Raw genomic sequence first — 20,791 nt, forward strand, 5'->3', positions numbered from 1 at the left:
TTTGGTTGATCCTCCCTCTGCATTTGTCTCCCTCCATTCTGCTCGTTTTGCCCTCTAGACCTCAGTGTTCCCATTTATATTTGGAACATTGTTTATCCCAACTCTTGAGTACATGTTTGTCCCTTTGAGCCACTTACAGACTCTCTACTGTCTCTGTTCAGTTATGTGTGTTTTTATTTCTAAGAAAACAGAAGACACACCTGTTCTGTTTGGAACTGCTGCTTTTATTGACTTTCTCACAAGCCGGCTAACCTAAACCATTTCTTTGCATCAGGCTTGAACAGTACCTTGCAATGATGAGTTGCAATTCATGGTTTAGTGACAGTTAGCCGAGGCCTAATGTTGACACTGACTGTCTCAGTCAAACACCTGGCATGACAAGGACAGTGAATAGTCATTCTGCACAGCTTCAATCGGGCTCTGTCCTTAAGCCAGAGTAGCTGTGACTCCCATCATTGACCAGCCCATCAATGACAGTATTATGTCTTGTCAGGCTAAAAGCACAGAGTGGATCTGTGTAGCCAGGCGAGCAGACAGGAAAAGCCTGTGTAATCAAAAAGGCCCTTTTAACACTAAAGAACTCCTCGCTCTTGGTCACAGCCCAGTCACAGCTCAGCGGCCGTTGCTATGGAGACACTTCCGATGAGTCATGTGTTTCAAAGATAACATTCCAGCGTTGTTCCGCAGGGATGAGCCTTATCAATCATGCTTGAACTCTGACCTCCATCTCCCTTAAGGGGCAAATCAAATCTCTTCATGGAACTGGATCTCATTAGCCACTGACACACTGTTTTGTTGGTTTATGGAGACAAATTCATGATGTTGATGAGATTAACCAAAAGTTCAGAGTTGTGGTCCTATAATAATAATTATAGTAGGATTTAGTCCAAATACTGCAGCTGGGAGAAGCTGGGATTGTACTGTTTTGATCCTTTTTTATATAAAAAGCCATCTCTCTACAAACAAATGGTCAACTTTTAACAGAATGAACTTGAATTGCCATCCATTCTTGGTATATGATCATAGATTGTAAGCAAAGATGGACATAGCGAGGTGTGACATCACCCATAGGTTTGCATTGGAGCCAGTTTGAAGCCCAGAGTTGGTGCCACCTTTTCCGTTTGAAGCCAGGACCTTCCAAAGCAAGGAGTGCAGGGTGTTGCCTTTCATGCTCTGGAAACATGGCTACTTCGGACCAAAGCAAACACTAGCTTGGGAACACTGATAGGTGCTCACGTGGGCTAATGTTAGCTACCTCACCTAAATTGTGCTAACAGGGCAGATATCGTAATCAGGTAACATTAAACTTGCTGAAATATCGCGAGAACTGTCTGACTCAGCCAGTATCTAGTAGCTGTCGGTGGCATCGCACAGTCGCATTGGCGTCAGCCTCAAGCTGTGGTAGTTGCTGCTTGCATATGACGTGTGTATATAGAAGATATTTGCTAAATATTTGTCCTTGTATGTCTTGTGTCATACACAGATTGAACGGCGCATGGAGTTGGTGCGTGTGGTGTCCCACAACACACACAAGAGGATGGTCTCATGTCTACAGGGACACATCGGCGCAGATGCAGAGAAGAGACATGTAAGCATGTTAACAATAAACCTTTGTTACAGCCCTATTTTACTCTTTAAAACAAACTAACTAAAGTAAACAGCTACGATAAAATGTGTAGTAATCTAATTTTTTTTAAAAATCATCCACAACACAAATTCTGAGTTCTCACTGTTTTTCATTACAAATGACATCAAAGTATCCCCAGTAGGCCTCCAGTACATGATTTCTCTTTTGTGTTTTCTACCCCACACCACCCTACATGCACTACAGTCCGTACCACGCCTCTATACAGGAAATGGTCAGGTAAAAACACAGATTACTTACTCCACCTCTCTGGTCCTCGGCACCACTTGCTCCATTTACCATTCATACATCTGCCATCTTTATTCACTTTTACTCAAGTCTCTATGCATGACACTTTTGCCTTTGGGTTTCTCTGGTTTAAAACAGGATGTTGGAAACTTACCTATCCAAACTGTGAAGACATATTTTAAAGGAAATTGTCATTTGATGGATGTCTTACTTCCCTAGTATGCCTCTTAAATCCCATTTAACATCTGTATTTTCCTCCTTCTCTCAGAAAGCCCTCTTCCTTTTCCTGATTCTGTGAATTTGCTGTTGACCTGCTCAATGAAAAGTCTTTGATCAACTTTACATTGGCCTAAACATCAAATGCTGAAGCTTCTGTATAGAAATGGTGCATTTGCATAGTTGAATATAAGGCTAATCACTGTCTGCATCTGTCCCTCTTCCACACACACAAACATGCACTCTGCAGAAAAAGCTTCCTCTGACGGCGTTATCGCAGGCTATGGTTGAAGGCGGAAACCAATTGGGAGAAGACTCCTTAATAGGGTGAGTTCATGACTGATTGACACACCAGATAACCAATTGTTCTTTGTAACTGTTGCTATATGGGGCAGATACACCCAAGAGAGTGTGAAATACGAGGCCATGCCTTCAGGGCAAACTAGTTGTGTTTTCTGTTGAAGGGACTTTTAGTAGTTCCCTAACTTGAGGATCAGATCATGCGTTGTGGTTGAGGAGAAACACACAAAACAGGGCCAGACAGTTTATACTTGAGGATCTTGAAAGTGAATGTCTCCAAATCTACGCAGCAGCCATGTGTCTGACTGGAAATAATGAGGAAGGTGAAGTATGTCAGCTGGAGAAATTGCGGCCCAAATCTCTGATTCATGATCTTAGTGACACATAGAACTACTGTATAAACCGGTCACTAGGCCACTGTGTGTTCCTGGCTTTGGACAACTAGATATAATGACATTACAGTGACCTGGTTTAGCTTTCAGTCATTGATTGGGGACAGAGCATGAGCGTTTGTGTCCTTGTGTGAATTATATTTTGTCAGGAAGACGGCGTGATTACACTGGATGCTAGAAGGCCTCTCATCCTCACCTAACAGTGATAATTAGGGATAAATATGTGCACTTTTAACACTCCTCTCTCTCTCTCTCTCTCTCTCTCTCACTCTCTTTGTGTTGATGTGTGTTAACAGGAAGATGATGGAAGTGTGCGGCGAGGCAGAGAATCGGCTGGCATCAGAGCTGATGCAACATGAGCTGCAGATAGAGAAGGACGTTCTGGATCCCCTCAGCCAGTTAGCAGAGGTCAGAAACTGCACGCCCTCTGGACATAACAGCAGCTGAACATAAGTTAAATATTTAAAAACACATTCATAGCTCTCGGCTCACCTAAAAGTGCATTCCCACTCATTTTCTTTGCTTTTTTTTTTTTTTTTTTTGGTCTGAATCATAGTGGAAACAATTTTTTAACAGCATTTTGTGTTTCTGTCTTTTTGGGTTTACACTGCCTAGTTGCGTATGAACCATTAGCTTGTGAGCAAAAGTCACATGGACTCACAAGCAGGTTGCATATTAGTTAGTTTTCGTAATGTGATCCTGCCAGGTCGGAAATTTAGATGCAGGACAAGTCAAAACAAAACGGGCAACATTAGCTAAGTCTCTTTGTTATCACAGACTGTGGTTTGCCATCTGTTCATTTTGTAATACTGTTTTCTAAACATGAATAAACTGGCTATCAGGCATCCGCATCTTTGTACCCATAAACCTTTTGTTGTTTCCTGTTTTTGCCACAGTTGTTACTCCTAACAAGCTGCACTGCTTCTGCCTTGAGAAGAAGCTACAGCTGCAATGATTAGTTGTTTAATCGATTACAGAAAAATCTGCAACAATTTTGATAATAGATAAATTGTTTCAGTCATTTTTCAAGCATTTTTCAAAAGTCAGTGTTTGCTGTTTTTTTTTACACATATAACAGTCAATTGAACATCTCTTGATTCTGGACTGTATGTCGGACAAAACAAGCAAATGAAAGGTTTGTGTAATTGAAGGGCTGTGGTGAATTGCGATTTTTTTTTTAAACAACAGACCAAACGCTTAATCGATTAATTAAGAAAATAATAATCAATTAGTTGATAATGAAAATAATCGTTAGTTGAAACCCTAGAGGAGGCCGAGACCTTTATTTGCAGGTGTCTTATCGTGGTCATTTTGTGCCTTCAAGTGTGAATGTCATTGTTCTCAGTCGCTAAACAAACTGAAATGAGATCCTAAGAATTTGAATCAAGTATTGCAGATATGCAGGCAGTACAGGTATTTCTATTATTTTACCAATAAAAATGCTAAAATGCTCTTTGGCTTGTTCAACTTGTGTTTTTTTTATATAATTCTTGTAGGTGGACATCCCCAACATCCTGAAGCAGAGGAAACAGCTGGCCAAATTGGTGCTGGATTATGATTCTGCCAGAGCAAGGTTTGACCGTTCATTCATATCTCATCACTTCATCTATGTTGAGTTTTTTTTTTAGAAATATTTCAAATCCAAATGAAATTCTCTTACATCAATCACTCCTGAATTTCAAGTCTGGTCAAGTCAATTTTGATTTATATAGCAAATCACAAGTTTGCCTCAGGGGGCTTTACAATCTGTACAGCATCCAACATCTTCTATCCTCAGACCCTTGATTGGGATCAGGAAAAATTCCCCCAAAAAACCTTTAACAGGGAAAAATGGAAGAAACTTGAGGAAGAGCAACAAAGGAGGGATCCTCTCCCAGGGCGGATAGACATGCAATAGATGTTGTGTAAACAGAAAAGACCTGATAGCAAAATTACAATATGGAAGAACAGATTTCATTTTCCAATTTGCCCTCTTGTCTTCAAACTCAGATGGTTGCAGGCAACCAAGTCAATTATCTCAGGAACAAACACTCAAGCACTGACGGCCAAAGCTGACCTACTGAAGGAGGAGATGGATGAAGCAATGAACAAAGTGGAGCTTTGCAAGGTATGAATGGAGATGACTCACAGGTCTTAACATGGGAGTTTGTTACATGGAATTTTCAGCCTTAATGGATTGAGGAAAAAGAAACTGAAAATAGGGCCGGTCAGAACTTTCGACGGTAAAACAATCATTTCAGTAACAACCGGTCATTCCAAGACCCCCGGGTCCTTTGACCTAGTTTGCTGACGCACACAAATGACTGAAAATGCCCCGTCAGCTCTGTGTGTTTCTATTGAACTGAGTCACTGGTGAGTTTTTAGTGTGTACTGCTGTGTGATGTGTCAGGTTTTCTATCCAGGAAGCAGAGAGCCTTGTGTTTCCCCTTCACCAGCTCTCCCTCCCAGTATCCCAGAGTCCTGCCAACAGCAGGAGGATTTATGACTCACATAGTGCACGGACCAGTGGCTTAGCTGACCACTGACGTTTATCCTTATACCACTTAAAATACCGGCAGTTCATTTGATGGATGACAGTGTGAGGCTAAGATGTAGTTTCTTAATGAATTAGTAATGGTTTACTGCAGCAACGCTTCTCTTCTTTCTTGTGAATCACACTGACATAGTTTTAAAAGTTAGTATTGAGATTATTCTTTCAGTGCACAAGTTTTACATCCCTGTTTTTCTCTTACAGGACCAACTCGCTGCAGACATGTACAGTTTTTTCTCAAAAGAAGGGGAGTATGCCCGCTACTTTGTAACGGTGAGTGGAGTGTGTCATCCTCAGCAAGTCAAAACCGTGAGTTTCTGTGGGAATGTTTACAGCTGCCGTGTAACTGTGAAACAGAGACTTGGCCAGACATTTTATTTACTTTGCTGTCGTATCTTTTACTCCTTGTCTGTTTCTCTGCATGTTTTCTCTTCCTGCAGCTCTTAGAAGCTCAGGCTGATTACCACAGAAAGTCTCTCACTCTTCTGGAGGGTGTCCTGCCAACCATCCAGACTCAGCAAGGTAAAGTACACATAAACATTGCCTTCGTGCACACACCCACTCAGCACTAAACAGTACAGTGCTAAAAAAGAACTTACATACAAGAAGGCGCTGTGCAGGGCAGAATACAGGACCTCTTTACATACTTTCTGGAGAATGCTTCTGTAACCTTTTCCCTTCTTTTTCTTTTGTTTGGTGTCTCTTAAACAAACCTTTCCCAGTTTGACACTGGAGAAGTTTGAGGTTGAGAACTTTGCCCACAGGTGCACTGACAATTAGCTCCTAAGGGGAGAAGCGGGTTTCTTATTCACTTTTCCAGCTGGCTTGGTAAATGAAACCAGTTACTGTACCTTTCAGTTACATCACTCTGGTCTGTTTTTCTAACTTCTGCACTACCTTTTGCCTCAGTTGCGGTAATTGTTAAAGGCCGCAAATGGGGCCCAGATATTAAAGAATAGTCTTTTGTTTTCACCGCTTTGCTTTCCAAAAATAATCTCACTTTCCCTTTTTTTTTTTTCCAATATACTGTCTCTTCTCAGCTCTCTCTGTTGGCTTTGTGTCTTTATTTGAAGTGTTGAAGCCATGTCTTATTCAAGAACCTTGTTTTTTCGGCACTAAACACATATGGTCTAAACCAGTCAAGCCTGGTCTCCCAGCATGTGGCGATGACTCACCAACTCCACATACACCCCCACCTCTCTCACATCACACCCACCTGGGTTTTGCAGCCCTCCCCTCCTCAGTCCTCTGCCTCCCCCGTTCACTCGCATGTTAGCTCACACACACACACACACACACAGAAACACAGAAAGACGGCTGAACAGTAACTCCCACTGACTGGGAGCATGTGGTTATTATTTGACGGCACCCTGTAGGGGGAGCGACCACTGGTTGGGAACTGGCCTGAGGGAGAGTTCTTGACCCAGAAATCTGCCATCCAGAGCAGCAACAGGCTTGTTCGCACTGAATCCTGGGCCAACATGAAAGACAGGCCAAGCACATAACTTGCCTCAAAACACTTGTTTTATGTCTTTTTAGATTTGAAACAATGTGAATGAGATTACAGTCTGAACAAAAGGTCATATCAGTGGATATCTCAGTCTCTGTATTCACCATTCATTCATTCATTCACTCTTCTTTTGTGTTTAGACTCGTGGACGGAGAAGCCCGCGTTTGGCACGGGGTTGGATGAACACCTGAAAAGGAGTGGAAGGGAGATCGCCCTACCCTTAGAGGCCTGTGTTATGATGCTTCTAGAGACTGGCATGAAGGAAGAGGTAAAACAGAGAGATTAGATAGAAGGGGTAGCTTTTTGCATGATTATTGTTCTGGAAGGATAGAAAGAGTAGAATCATCCTCCTGCTGTAAGATGCATGCAATAAAAGGTTAAAAGAAGTGCAGCATAGCCTCTAGGGGCCACTAGTGATGCTTCTAAATGATTTGCTGCTCTGTAGTGGAGAGCACAAGTAGCTGCTCAGGGGTTTAAACAGCCAGAGTTAGGAAATAACAACTTTTTGTCCAGTTAAGGAGAGTCTGTAGAGTGTTATGGACTCTGATGTAAACAACATCTGTAACCATGGTAACTGTACACAACAAAGTTGGCGACAGCAGTAGCTGTAGCAAAATGCTTAGAAGATAAAAAAATTTGTGAATGAGTGGACTAAACCTTCACTCATGAGAAAAAGACAAAAATCATATGACTACAATTAAACTAAAACTAATATATTTTTTTGTCAAAAGACTAAATCTAAATCAGGTGCCAAAATAAACAATGACAAAGTCAAAGGTGAAAGGGGTCACTCATAGTAACGAACACATCCAGAAATCACACCCAACTCTGCAGCTCTGTGGAGCTTTTTATTCTCATGTAGTATTGTTTCCGTTTTATGGCCTGCCATATTATCCACTTTCAACAGCAGCATTTAGCTGTTCTCAGCAAACAAGCTCTGTTAAACCCACTGAATGTTACCTCCCCAGCGCCAAACAGCAAAGTTAGCAACCTGAAAAACAAAAGCAAAACGTTTAGTAAGCTTAAGACTCAGATATTTCCCTCTGGAGTTGGTGGAGACTAAAACAGAGCTCAAAGGAGAGTGAAGATTGCATTTCAACATGTGGCCAGAGACAAAAGTCTGATTGGATGATAATCCTGCTCTGATGTGTAAGAAGGCAGTTGTTTGCTAACACGTTATATAACATAATTCTAATGATAACCAGCCACAGTTCATGATTTAGAGAGCGCTTCTTCTCTAGCTGCCAGTTAATTCCCTCTAGAGTATTTTAAACCATAGAATGAGATTTTGTGTAACTTGACTGCTCTTTTGTTTCCTTTGTTTCACCATGTAAGTAAAACAAGTGCTGATGTTGCTCATTAAAAGTCACATGGAGCTGTGGCTGCGATTACTGGCTTCACTGGTCACTGACATAATTGAAACCAAGCTTTAAATTGTTTGTTCAATGAGCATCTTAAGACTCAAGGAGATGAGCGGATAGACAAACAGTAAACAGGGGAAACTCCTGAATTTATGTTCCCACATCCAGAAAAACTGTTGCCACTTCTGCTGCCGTGATGATTTATGAAATGTTTGTGATATCCCCTCCCTGAAACAAATTTAGAATACAATAGAGTCTACTTGTCTCCTGTCCATAAATCACATTTCTTTGTGTGTGTTTGTGCAAAAAAGAGCGAGTACAAGTGTTAGCTGCAAAGCACGTTATTTGTCGCCCTTTTCATTCCCTGGTGAGTCCAGTCTGTGTCATTATAGCGTGAAGACGGCCTTTGTTTACGTGTCAAAGTAAAGAGGTTGCTTTGCTGTGAGTGGTGGGTGTGTTTGTTTGCCTGCTTTGAGGTTTCATTATGTGCAGCTGGCAGGGGGAGTTTATGTAGTGGATTTATACAGAGTCGAACTGTAATTGAGTGTTGGAAAAGTGTGTGTGTGTGTGTGTGTGTGTGTGTAGCACAGGGGTCTTGTGCACACATTGAATGCCTGCATGTATATTTGTTGTTGTTTACTGGCGATGACTGTGGTTTATTTGTCTTTGCGTGCGTGTGTGCGTGTCAGGGTCTCTTCAGAATCGCAGCAGGAGCATCCAAACTAAAGAAGCTGAAGGCGGCGCTGGACTGTTCCACGTCACAACTGGAGGAGTTCTATTCCGACCCCCACGCCGTCGCTGGTACGTCCCAAACCGCAGCTATTTTTGAGTTTCTGAGTTTTTTGGTTTATGACCAAAATCCTGAAGCAAGTACAGGTGTAACCTTGGGTAATTTAAAATGTATTTAAAAGTTGGTATGTGTGTGTTTTTATGTCATTGTTTGTCTTTGTTTTCCTCGATGTCTACATTTTCAAATAGCATGTGAATTCCATATTATAAATGGCTACCACCCACTGCAGTGGCAAAAAGATTTCAATAGTCAAAATTATATTCCTCAGTTCACTCAAACAGTTTGAATAATATAATAAATTCTCTGTGTTTGTCTGCAAAACTGTCTGGAAAATCTGAAAATATCTGTGGATGTGTGATTTCAGGAGCACTGAAGTCGTACCTGAGAGAACTTCCTGATCCTCTAATGACCCATCAGCTTTATGATGATTGGAACCAGGCATCCAGGCAAGGCTCATAACATTATCACTAGGGATAAAATGTACCAAGACTGTACAATACAGTACACAGTTGTACTGCAAATGTAAAGAAAATTACATGTAAGGACATCTCATCAGATGTGATTAATAACGTGCTCTGCTTTCAATCTTTCCAGCGTGTCGGACCCGGATAAGAGGCTCCAGGCACTCTGGGTTGTGTGTGATAAGCTACCAAAGAACAACAAAACCAACCTGAGGTTAGCCACCAATGTTCGTCACATCCAGACAGCGGTTATGTTAACAAGGCTCTAATTCCTTCTGTTTTGTGAGTGACTGTTCACATCAATACTCATTAAAAACTCCCATGTTTTCATGCAGGTATCTGGTGAAGTTTTTAGCCAAACTGGCTCAGGACAGCGAGGTGAACAAAATGACTCCCAGCAACATCGCCATCGTCCTTGGACCCAACCTGCTCTGGGCCAAGACTGAGGGGTGAGAAGGGGTTGAGAGCATCTTTGTTTATATACAATATGTTTGTCTGATGTTGAATATGATAATGAACTGTTCAGTTTGTGTATAAAAGCAAAGGTATAGTAATAATCTTTGAGACATGATCCTAGTCTTGGATGGTGGAGTGGATTTCTATAGACTGTTATTTGAGCTTATTTCAGAGTGCCCTTCATTACGTTAGAAAGCATCTAATTTTTGCTCATCCACATGTGTACACCCAGGAGTCTGGCTGAGATGGCTGCAGCTACCTCTGTGCACGTGGTGGCCATCATAGAGCCCATCATCCAGCATGCGGACTGGTTCTTTCCTGAGGGTAGGTTCTGAGTTTCCTCTACAGCTGTCCTACTCCTCCAGGATGGAAATATAACCACTAACATCTGTTACAGATATCAAGATTAAAACAAACCTACACCTATACTTCTTTTGGTCTAAACATTGAGCATTTTTGTCATGGTTTGTCTGGCAGGTTTGTCGAAGTCAGTCTGCCTTCAGTTCTTGTAGCTTAAGCTGAAATGATGACAGACTGTCTTATCCACAATTTACGGTTTTGGGTGCTCATACAGAGAGGGATTATGGGTCAGTTGCTTGTGCTGTTGCCTCAAAACAATAAGGACCTGTGTTGATTTTATGGCTATTTCTGTGCAGAGTTTGCATATTTTTATGAGAATTTTCCTCCCACAATTTGTAGACTGACAAATCCAGGCAGATTTGAGACTTAACACTCCATTAGTGTGACTGTAAGAGTGACTTATCCCTGCTGTGATGGCTCAGTGTTTGCTACCTTCCCACCTAGTGTGAAGACCTGGTGATTCACCCAAACCACACATTATCCTTGATAAGAATAGGGAAAGAAATAAGGAATTAATGGTGCTCATGCCAGTTAAGAACAAAAGGTTGCATATGGGCATCTGTCAAGACTTTGACTTGACTTCCTGCCCAGTGTTTATTTTGTTAAGATAGTTTTGCCAAACATGTGTAACTGGCTGTCCGATGTCAACATCTGCCTCCTCTTACCCATAAAAACCTTGTGTTTTGAGGCTGTTTCCTGCATTTGGTTCAGATTTCAAACCGCCTAACAAGCCACACCACAGCTCCCTTGGATGAGGACTGAGACCCACACGGTCTAGTGGTTAATAAGGCTGTCCAATCATCACAGGTTAGAGGTTCAGTTAAAGATCCCTTCCAGACATGTATTAAGACTCTGCTTGGAACAATAATGTGTGTCTGATATGGTTTTTCCACGAAAAACGTATAATCACCACTTTAAAATCCTTAAAATTGCATCTACTTCTTCTCCCTCATTAAAAATTCCCAGAATCTATCAATATACAAATATATTTCATTTCAGAAGATTAACTGCTGGATACGAGATGTCTCCCACTTCACTGTAAAGTCTATTCTCAGTATATGTGCACTGGAGGCTTAAAGTTTCCACATCACACTTGTGTAAGTTGAATATTGGACCAGAATTGGCTTCCAAGATACTTTTGATGTCACAAATCAAGCTCACAGAGCACAGAGAAACTTTTCCCCCTTCAGCTGATGAATGTGGAAACAGCCTTCTATTGACAGACTTTTCACATACATCATCCTGCACAGTGAAGCTTGAACATCTGTCAGAGCACCAAAAAACCAAACTTTTTTTATGGAGGGGGACTTTAAGAAACACCTAGTGTTTCCTCATCAACTACCATGTATCTCCTGAGGTGTCACTGACGGCATTCATTCATTCATTCATTATATATCACTCTGAATTAGAGCATTCTCGATAAAATTTTTACAAGATAAAGTTAAACTACTTGGTTCCTATCTGTAAATGTTCTCTTTCTTCTTACAGATGTGGAGTTCAATGTGTCCGGCATGTTTGCGATGCCCACACCTGCATCCAACCACAACAATCACCTAGATTATGACTGTGGCACCATCGAGAGGAAGCGGCCCGGCAGTATGGTGGGACCAGAGAACGACACAACGCGCAAAGACAAGTAATCAAGCGGGAGTTGCTCAGTGCTGTTGGCACTTTCATGCTTGTCAAATGACTTACTCTAATTAATTGCTTTTGGGGATAATTTTGGCTTTAATCCAGTTGTCTTTTCTGGTCCCTTTCTTTTGCTTCCTGTATATTTTTTTTTTGTGGATACAACATGATCCTTACCACTGTTTTACTGACTTCCCTATGTGTTCTGGGGTTGTGGTGATTCTCTGTCCCGGTCTAATCACTGACTCTCTGATCAAAGCTGTGGTGTTTTCTGTTTTTTTTTTTCTCCCTCACCGTCTCCCCGCTGTCCCTCTGTAGCACCCCTAACAAGCACTCGGACCACACCCTTCGTAGAGGCAGTAACACCTTAGGTAGAAAGCAGCACACTTCACCTGCCTTCCAGCCTCCTTTACCCCCCGTGGAGACTCCAGGGCAGGGGCACGGGGCCGGGCAGGTCTCCCAGCCCTCGGCCGAGCCCCAGCCCCAGCCCCAGCCGCAAGCTCCACCGGGGGGGTCAGGGCTTGACAGCTCCCAGCATAGCTTGGCGCAGGGTCTCGCTGCACTCGCAGCCGCTCAGCAGCTTCTAGCCCAACACACAGAAGAGCTCAGGTAAGGGCTGCTTCCCTGCCTGCCTGCTGCCGGTGGGAAGTGACACAGCATGCCATACAGACAGATAGATAGACATGCAGACACGTGTTTATGCTTTCAGTGTTCATATTGTGAGGAGACACTCTATGAGGACAGATAAGTTCAGTCTCACTGGCTCCATAAAGCACAGCAGATTATAAATGCATGATTCACTGGTGTCGTGCAGACACCTCCTCTTCTCGTGGTCGCTTTGGTTCAGCTTGTGTTTCTCTACAAAAACCACAAGTTTTCATACACCGCCAGTTACAGCTATGCAGACTTCAGCCCACAGAAAGAGCACAACAATGGCTGCTGTCATTCTGCTCACAGTCACTCCCAGGGCCTCTCTACTTCCCATCCCTCTGCTTTCCTCCCCAAATCACTGGAATCAGCAGGAACGTCACACTAACTGGCCTAAACTGCCTTGAAAAGCCTGGACATTGGTGCCTGTTACGCAACGACTGAAGGGTGTCTTTGATTTAGTTGGTGAAAGGGCAACATTCAACATTCATATCCAGACAGATAACACTATTCAGTTCAGCATTCTTATGGTCCTACAGACTCTATTGGGAAGGTAAATTTAGATAAGACACCCAGATCACATTTGTGAGGTTTATTATTGCAGCACTTGACATTGTAGCTGTATCTGCTTTGATGACTCTCACCATCAATAAGAAGCTTTTAGTGGTGCATGCGGCGTTTCAGAAAGCTTGATTGTTTAAAAGCTTTTCTTTTTCCTTTTTTCTCTGTAAAGCAACCCAAAGCTACGTGACTCCACACCTGCCCAGACCCCTCTGCTCCAGAGGAATGGCTCTGGAGGAGGAGGAGGGGGACAGACTGCAGGGCAGCTGGGCACTGGGACCCCCGGGGCTGGACCCATGGGGCCCAGTCCCCATATGATGCGCAGAGGTAAGAGACTGCACACTCAAGTCTAGTACCAAGATTCTCAGTCACTCAGGTCATGAGATATCTAGAGGTATGAAGTCAGAGCCAGCTGGACTTGAAAACGCCTGGAAGAATTTTCTCTTTTCCTTTTTGGGAAATATCTTCAAAAATAAAATCATATTTTATGTTCTGGCATCCCTAAAGATGCTAATCCCTCCTTTGATGTAATCTATGATGCTCTGCTTTTACTCAGAAAGTCCTTTTACACTCACGGTAGTCCAGCATGTAGCTGTCTCAGATTTTCACTTCCCTGCACTGGCTTCCTTTAACACGGAGGATTGATTTCAAAGCTTGGCTATTGTTCAGACCGTGCCAACATTTCTGAACTCATAATTCCATCAAATACACAGTATATCCTTGTGTTGAGAATCATGGGTCTTTATTAAATCAAATTCAGACTGAAGTCAAAGGGAGCTTTCAGACGCATCATTTTATCATTATTGTTATTATTGGCTCCTTAAAAGAATAGTACATTTTTTGGAAATAAACAGATGTGTACAGATTAAAGAAATGAGATAGAATGTGCGAACTAGTGAGCTTTATAGGTTTAGTAGGCAGATTTTGTTACCATTGGAGAGAGCCAGACAAGCTGTTTCCCTTTATTTCCAGTCTTTATGCTATGCTATGCTAACCAGCTACATATTTACCATACAGAGAGTGCTTTCCATCTCCTCATCTGTCTTGGCACAATGTGAATACACACAAAGCGTATTTCCCAAAATGTCTCCAAGGTCTTTTCACCTTTTATTGTCGGATTCATTTTTTCAGTTTTTAAATTCTTTTAACTGTTCAGAGGCAACTTTTCTCCCACCGTTTCAAAAATGATTTATTATTTGTATTTCTATTATTAATGGCAACTATTAACATTTACAGATGAAAGTAGCACATTAACTGTCAGAAAATACATTTGATATTTTTTATGCATCACCAATAATCACAAGATTATCCGTCAACTTTCAGGTACCAAGAAGCAGGCTCCGGCCCCTCCCAAACCCACAAACCCTCCTCCCAGCCAGCCCTGCAATTCAGTGAACCACACCACCACCACCTCCTCCTCCTCCTCCTCCTCCTCTTCCACCTCCTCCTCAGGCTCATCCCAGTCCTTCAGCCCCACTCCCAGACCCCTGTCGAGCCACTCGCCCAGCTCTCCCACCTCTCCCAGCTCACAGCCATGCACCACCCCCAGGCGCCACTCCAGTAACCAGCCCCCAATCCAAGCGCCCAGCCATCCGCCTCCAGAGCCTCCGACGCAGGCCAGCCCTCCCCCGCAGCCCACCACGTCGCACGGCCAGCCCGGCGGAGACCAGCAGAGCACGGACCCCTCACCTCCGGACACCCCGACACCTCCAGACACCCCTCCGCCCTCCACCACCACCACCCACGACGGCGGCCCCGGGGCCGTCGCTCCTCCGTCCCCGTCTCCCTACCAGACAGGCTCACTTCCCCGGCCGCGACCCGTCCCCAAACCCAGGAACAGACCCAACGTCCCACCGCCACCACAGCCCACCACACTGACCAATGACACCAACGGGATCTGTGCCACCGCTTACAAGATGATGGGTGAGTTTCATTTCCTCATATAATGATTGCATGTATAATACTTTGCCATTTGTTTCACTGCTGATGTACTAATGTGCTCTCTTTCTAATAGTCTTGCATTGTAATACCTCCACAGGTTAAAGACGTACTTGTGAGAGGTTTGTTGTTAATTGACACTTGGCACTGGCAGCACCTGCACTTCATGTTTATCTCTAGAACTCTTACTCATCACCACAGCCATTTTTGTACTTGCCTGCAGCCTCTGTCAGTTATCATTTATCCAGACCTGACACCGACTGTCATACCGCACATCACAGTCCCAGAGGCTCCTCGAGCAAAGCAGACATCTCTGACATTCAGTTGTCAAAAACATGTATAAAAGACAAAGAATGTAAACCCACGGGAGGGAAGGTGACAGAACTCTAGTCAGCGATCAAATTATTATCTTCTCTATGACTGATCTCTACATACTCGTCCTGACACAGATATGAAGTCCCTGGACTGTCACAGAGGAGTTTGTGTTCCCTCCTTAGGGTTTGTATTTTCTACAGTCATCCAGTACAGAACAGTATGAGAAGTCATTTCTAGAAATGAGGTGATTCAGTCTAGTGGAGAGAAAATGTAGGTGAAGCAAACATATTTTCTACATTTTTTACATTTTTTGAAACACTTTCATTTAATTGTTTTTTCTTCTTTTTTTCTTTTCTATTTGGGGTTTATTATATTGTTTTGCTTTCTTAGTTGTTGACACCTATAATCATTGTTTTCTGACGATCCTATAGCCGATTTGCTTTTCTGTTCAGTCACCTCTTGCAGATTTCTATCATTTTAAGATAAGTACACATAACATGATAATCATTAGTGCTGTTTTGCGCCTGAAGATCTAATTGATTATAACATTGCACAGCAACAGTAAAAAGAAAAGCATTTACAGAAGCGAAGGACTGTGATGTGTAAGATGGCAGTCTTGCACCAGAGCTATCATTTATCATGAGTCATCTTCTTTTCCCATCACTGAAATGTGACCATCAGTCGCACTGACAGGGTTTGAAACCAATTTATTCTTCCTAAAGCAGGCAGACGTGTTCGAAATGCAGAACTGAACTTACAAACTGAAGTCATTTTCAAACTCTCAACTCTGTTTTGTTCCGTTTTTTTAATAATAAAATGTGAAACGGTGTATATTGTTTGTCATTTTCAGTATCGTACTGATTGTGAGTTTTAAATATCAGTGTCGGTATCAAGCATGCGTAACTCTGACATGCATGTTTATAACTCACTAATGTCTCCGCATGTTGTACGTTCAGTTGGTTTGTGTGTTCAGAATGCATCATCTAACAAACATGTGTTGTATCCATATGTAAATTGGGAATTTCCAACTTCTTCTAGTCACTCAGCTGATAAATTCGAAACTGCTTCACTTCACATTTTTCCAATCTGCTTTCACTGCCTGCTGCACCTTTTGATTCCAGTTTCTGACCAAACACCGCCACCTGCTGTTCAGACCTCCACCCTGACACAACCGCTTTACACTGCTGAGCCTCTGCTGCTTAAGCTATGGAAAATATTACACTGTTTCACTGGATGGCATAATTGCAACAGCTTTAAATGTTTAAATACAGCAGAGTCGAAGCTGCACATGTTTGTGATTATGGCCATTGTTCATATAATGTGGGCATGAGTAGTGTGTTTATCTTTCTCAAGGAGGTTTATGGAGTGTATGGAAAACATATTATGTATTGCTTATAAGCACAAAACAGTGAAACACTTTGTTTAAGTGTTTTTGTTGTAGTCTCATATTAATTAAAAATGCATGTAACTAAAAGGAGTTTTAGCTTTTCACTGTCTGCACAATATGACTTGTTTTCCCTCCATCCCTTTGTCTTGCTCTCCAGACCCAGCGATGTCTTTTAAAGGGCTGAGTCGAGCTTTGGTCCCTGAGTTCGCTGTAGACCAGCAGCCAGCCTGCTCCCTGCCTCCTCCCAAAGACTGTGACCTGGACACTGAAAGCACCGTCCTATAAGCAGGAGACGATGAAACGCTTCGGTCTAGCACTCCCCCCCAGCGCATCTCCTCTCATCATCTAAACACACACACACACACACACACACACACACACGATTCATTTAGTCTCCTCCTGTACAGTATCATCCTAGCATCCCTCCTCAGAAAGTCTGCTGTTATCTTCTCCCAGTCTCCCAGACTTTAATGTGACATAATGCACCTTCTGGCAGCCATGATGGAGGTCCACAGCTGATTTGCATTCTACTAGGGCTGCAGCTAACGATTATTTTCACTATCAATCAATTGTTTTGTCTATAAATCTATAAATGTAAAAGATCCTGTTTTGTCCGACCAACAGTTGAAAATCCAGAGATGTTCATTTGAGAAGCTGCAACCAGCAAATATTTGGCATTTTTGCTCATAACAATGACAAAAACAATTATTCGATTATCAAAATAGTTGCATGTGAATTTTCTGTTGATCAACTAATCGACCAATCGTTGCAGCTCTACATTCTAATGTATTTAAAGCATTTATCAGTGTTTGTAACAGCTACATGCATCACTTTCCAAAATTACACATAGTTCAGGTTATTTTTACATTATATATTATATATTACATTACATTATATATACATCATATCTCATGTAACTTTTAGTATGTTGAAGCTGAAACAACTAGTCTATTAATTGATTAACAGACTTAATTGGTAACAATTTTGATAAACAATGGGTCATTTTTTTCAAAGCAAAAACGCTGTTTCCAGCTTCTGAAATGTAAATATTTGGCAGTTATTTCAGTCTTCTCTGAGAGTAAATTAAATATCTTTGGGTTCTAGATGTTGGTCAGATAAAACCTTGAATATGTAAACTTTGGTTTTGGGAAGTTGTTACCTGCATTTTTCACTTTTTTTGGGCTTTTTATACACCAAACGATTACTGGACACAATAATCAGCATCAGTTGATTCACATTAATTGATAGCGTTGCAGCCTGAGTCACAGTACACGTGATCACTGCAGTTTTCTATGTCGCAGTGATCTCAGTTTAGAAACACATCACCATACTGGGCTTCTCACTTTGACTTCTAGTGTAACTGCACTGACCTCCACCCACAGCACAACAATCTTCTGCAGGTGGTGCTGTTAAAGCTTGTCATTAGCCATTATTTACCGACAGAGAGTCCGCTTGACCTTCATGATGGTGCCGGATGTCGCTGCGAGGAGAATTGTGACACCACTGCAAAGCCTCTATACTGCAATACACCCACACATATACACACGTACACATACACCACCTCTTTATTAAGACTGTAGTCCCCCCCCCCCTGCAGAACAAGCTCCAGACAATCAGCAGAGTCTGAGGAAGGAAGTTTCACCCGTGCATTCAAACGACGCCGACAGTCAACCGTGTTAACGATGATGCAACAGCTGGATGCTGTTACGGAGGAAGGCCGCGTGGAAGTTTGTACCTGGATGGACAGGGTGGGGGGGGGGGTCGGAGGAAATGCCAAAATACGGACTTATGAGACTCGTTTGGAATTTGGTGTGAGGTGTTTTTGTATTTTTTAATGTTGAAAATGGCCTTAGAACAATTAAAAAAAAAAAAAAGAAGGAGAGGTATTTCTACAGCACAGGGGGAAGGGGAAGAGGTCAGCAGGTGAAGTAGAAACCAAAACTGTTTAAGTGTAGCTGGTGACTGCAGGTTTCCAGTCGTCTCAAACACTTTTTTTTTTTTTTTTTTTTTTGTATGGAAACCCCCATCCCTTTCCTCGCTCTTGTATTTATTTACCGAATATAAAATCACACATTCCCTGTGGCTTGACATAATTAATGCAGTCTTTAAATGTAAATCATGCCTTATCGGTTCCCCCAGAACCACCGTAATAAGAATTCAAGCATTATATATTTACTGTATGGAGGATATACTTGGCTCCTAGTACTGCAGTATTTCCAAGAAGCTGTCTTGGTGACAAGTATGTTTCAGGGATGTAAGGAAGGTGATTTGACCCTCTGCAATAGAAGACATGTATGGTTCTGTATTGTTACAACAAAATGTGTCTATTTAAAATGTGTTTTGGTTGATTTTCTAAGCAGAAGTAGCAGGGTTAGCTGCCCTTCCAGCCTGAACGCAGTCAGTATTTTTTGCCTTTCTGTTTCTCCCATCTGTCTCTGTTTCTCTCTGGTGTTTGCCGGCGCATTACACGCAACAGGCTGCGTGTGAGTGAATGTAGTGAAAAGACCGTTTTTAAAGTGCTTAACCAGCCTCTTCATCCGGAACAGAGAGACGCATAAACAGCTGATGTTGCACTTGAGCGCAGGCCAAACTCAATGAGTGGTTTCCTAGTGAACTGGTTTTGAGGATTTTTTTTTTTTTTTTGTCAGTCTTTCCCACTGAGCTGAGAGCACACAGTGCTGTGGAGCCTCAGTAGTGATGTGGTGTTAGATTTTGCCATGTCAAAAGATTTTTAAAAAAAAATGGCTTTGTTGTATTTTCTGTGTAAGCTTTGCTTGTTGGCCTCAAATATAATGCAGAGTTTGGTTCCTAGAGAACTCATCCAATATGGTACCAATGGAGAAAGTCTTGGATGCCACAATTGCCCTGAAAACAGGTTTTATTCAGTTTTTCAGAGACAATCAAGCATTAATAATCCCCTCCTTGCTCTCTTTGCTCCTGTACCTCGCTGCCTTATCCCTCGGCATTAAGACGAACAAATGCCATTAAACTAGAAGTGATAATGCTGCATTTTTAAGCTCCATAGTTTTGTATGTATGCTGTCTGGTGAGCTTAAATAAGGAATAAAAACATGTAATATGAATGCTTGGTTATACCCCCTTTCCAAAGAAAATAAAGTATATGAAGAAACTATACAAATGTGACTATGATTAATGTATTTGTGTGTGACAGCTAATAACTTCTGTTTAGGTTTGTCTAAACCACAGATGGATGAATTCACGGTGAAATAATCTTTAATGTTTAGAAGGAAAACCTGCAGCCTCTTGGCCTTTAATGATATGACTGAACACTAGTTTTAAAAGAAAAGGTGCTATTTAAAATATATTTAAGTGACTGTTATTCATTGTGTGTATAAAAGCACAGTTCTTTGTGCTATTGAAAAATACTGCACTGTTTTGAAAAGGTCATGAAAGCATTAATAACTTGTCAAAATACATAAAGATGCAGTGGTGGAAAGTAAGTACATTCACTCAAATACTGTACATAAGTAAAGTTTTAAGGTACTTCTACTCTACTTTAGTATTTCCATTTGATGCTACTTTATTCTTCCACTCCACTGAATTTCAGAGGGAAATATTGTACTTTCTACTCCACTACATTTATTTGACAGCTTAAGTTAGTTTTCAGATGAAGATTTGACACAATGGATAATATAACAAGCTTTTAAAATACAACACATTGTTAAAGATGAAACCAGTGGTTTCCAACCTTTTAGGCTTTTGACGTCTTACAAAAAGCAGTGTGTAGTCGGGTCACATTTCAGATGTCTTTGGGTTGTTAACAGCTCCACCAAATAGTGATTTTCCCTCTAAACTTCTCACATGGTTTCATTTCAATAAATATTCAAATGATCCAATATTTCTCCAAAAATCAAAGATTAGAGAAAAAGTCCCAAAACTGAAAGCAGATTTGTGTATCAGAACTTTGTTCTTCTTTCCTCTCCCATTAATCATCTCATAGCCCCGCAGATTTATCTGGTGACCCTTTGGAGGGGCCCGACCCTTAGGTTGGGAACCACTGGACTAAACACTGATGCTTCAGTATTAATAATCTAATGATGTCAT

The 20,791-nt window shown here is 41.9% G+C and overlaps 1 protein-coding gene across 4 annotated transcripts in view; it reads left to right on the forward strand.

Moving 5' to 3' along the window:
• Positions 1-17,348, forward strand: part of arhgap17a (Rho GTPase activating protein 17a) — a 29,484-nt gene extending 12,136 nt beyond the window's left edge. The window contains exons 3-22 of one of the 4 annotated variants that reach the window (XM_044337807.1): positions 1,484-1,588; positions 1,832-1,864; positions 2,340-2,416; positions 3,078-3,189; positions 4,278-4,354; positions 4,771-4,888; positions 5,516-5,584; positions 5,752-5,833; positions 6,962-7,089; positions 8,872-8,983; positions 9,337-9,418; positions 9,567-9,647; positions 9,769-9,882; positions 10,122-10,213; positions 11,738-11,885; positions 12,197-12,487; positions 13,260-13,414; positions 14,411-15,010; positions 15,126-15,147; positions 16,885-16,971. In XM_044337807.1, the coding sequence (XP_044193742.1) occupies positions 1,484-1,588; positions 1,832-1,864; positions 2,340-2,416; positions 3,078-3,189; positions 4,278-4,354; positions 4,771-4,888; positions 5,516-5,584; positions 5,752-5,833; positions 6,962-7,089; positions 8,872-8,983; positions 9,337-9,418; positions 9,567-9,647; positions 9,769-9,882; positions 10,122-10,213; positions 11,738-11,885; positions 12,197-12,487; positions 13,260-13,414; positions 14,411-15,010; positions 15,126-15,130 (2,481 nt within the window). In that variant the 3' untranslated portion in view covers positions 15,131-15,147; positions 16,885-16,971. Of the gene's footprint in view, positions 1-1,483; positions 1,589-1,831; positions 1,865-2,339; positions 2,417-3,077; positions 3,190-4,277; positions 4,355-4,770; positions 4,889-5,515; positions 5,585-5,751; positions 5,834-6,961; positions 7,090-8,871; positions 8,984-9,336; positions 9,419-9,566; positions 9,648-9,768; positions 9,883-10,121; positions 10,214-11,737; positions 11,886-12,196; positions 12,488-13,259; positions 13,415-14,410; positions 15,011-15,125; positions 15,148-16,884 lie in introns of all 4 variants that reach the window. The other 3 variants (XM_044337805.1, XM_044337808.1, XM_044337806.1) reach the window with 3 other exon arrangements.
• Positions 17,349-20,791: the final 3,443 nt, after the last annotated feature.

This window comes from Thunnus albacares, chromosome 20 (genome assembly GCF_914725855.1).
Source record: "Thunnus albacares chromosome 20, fThuAlb1.1, whole genome shotgun sequence".
Taxonomy (NCBI): Eukaryota; Metazoa; Chordata; class Actinopteri; order Scombriformes; family Scombridae; genus Thunnus; species Thunnus albacares.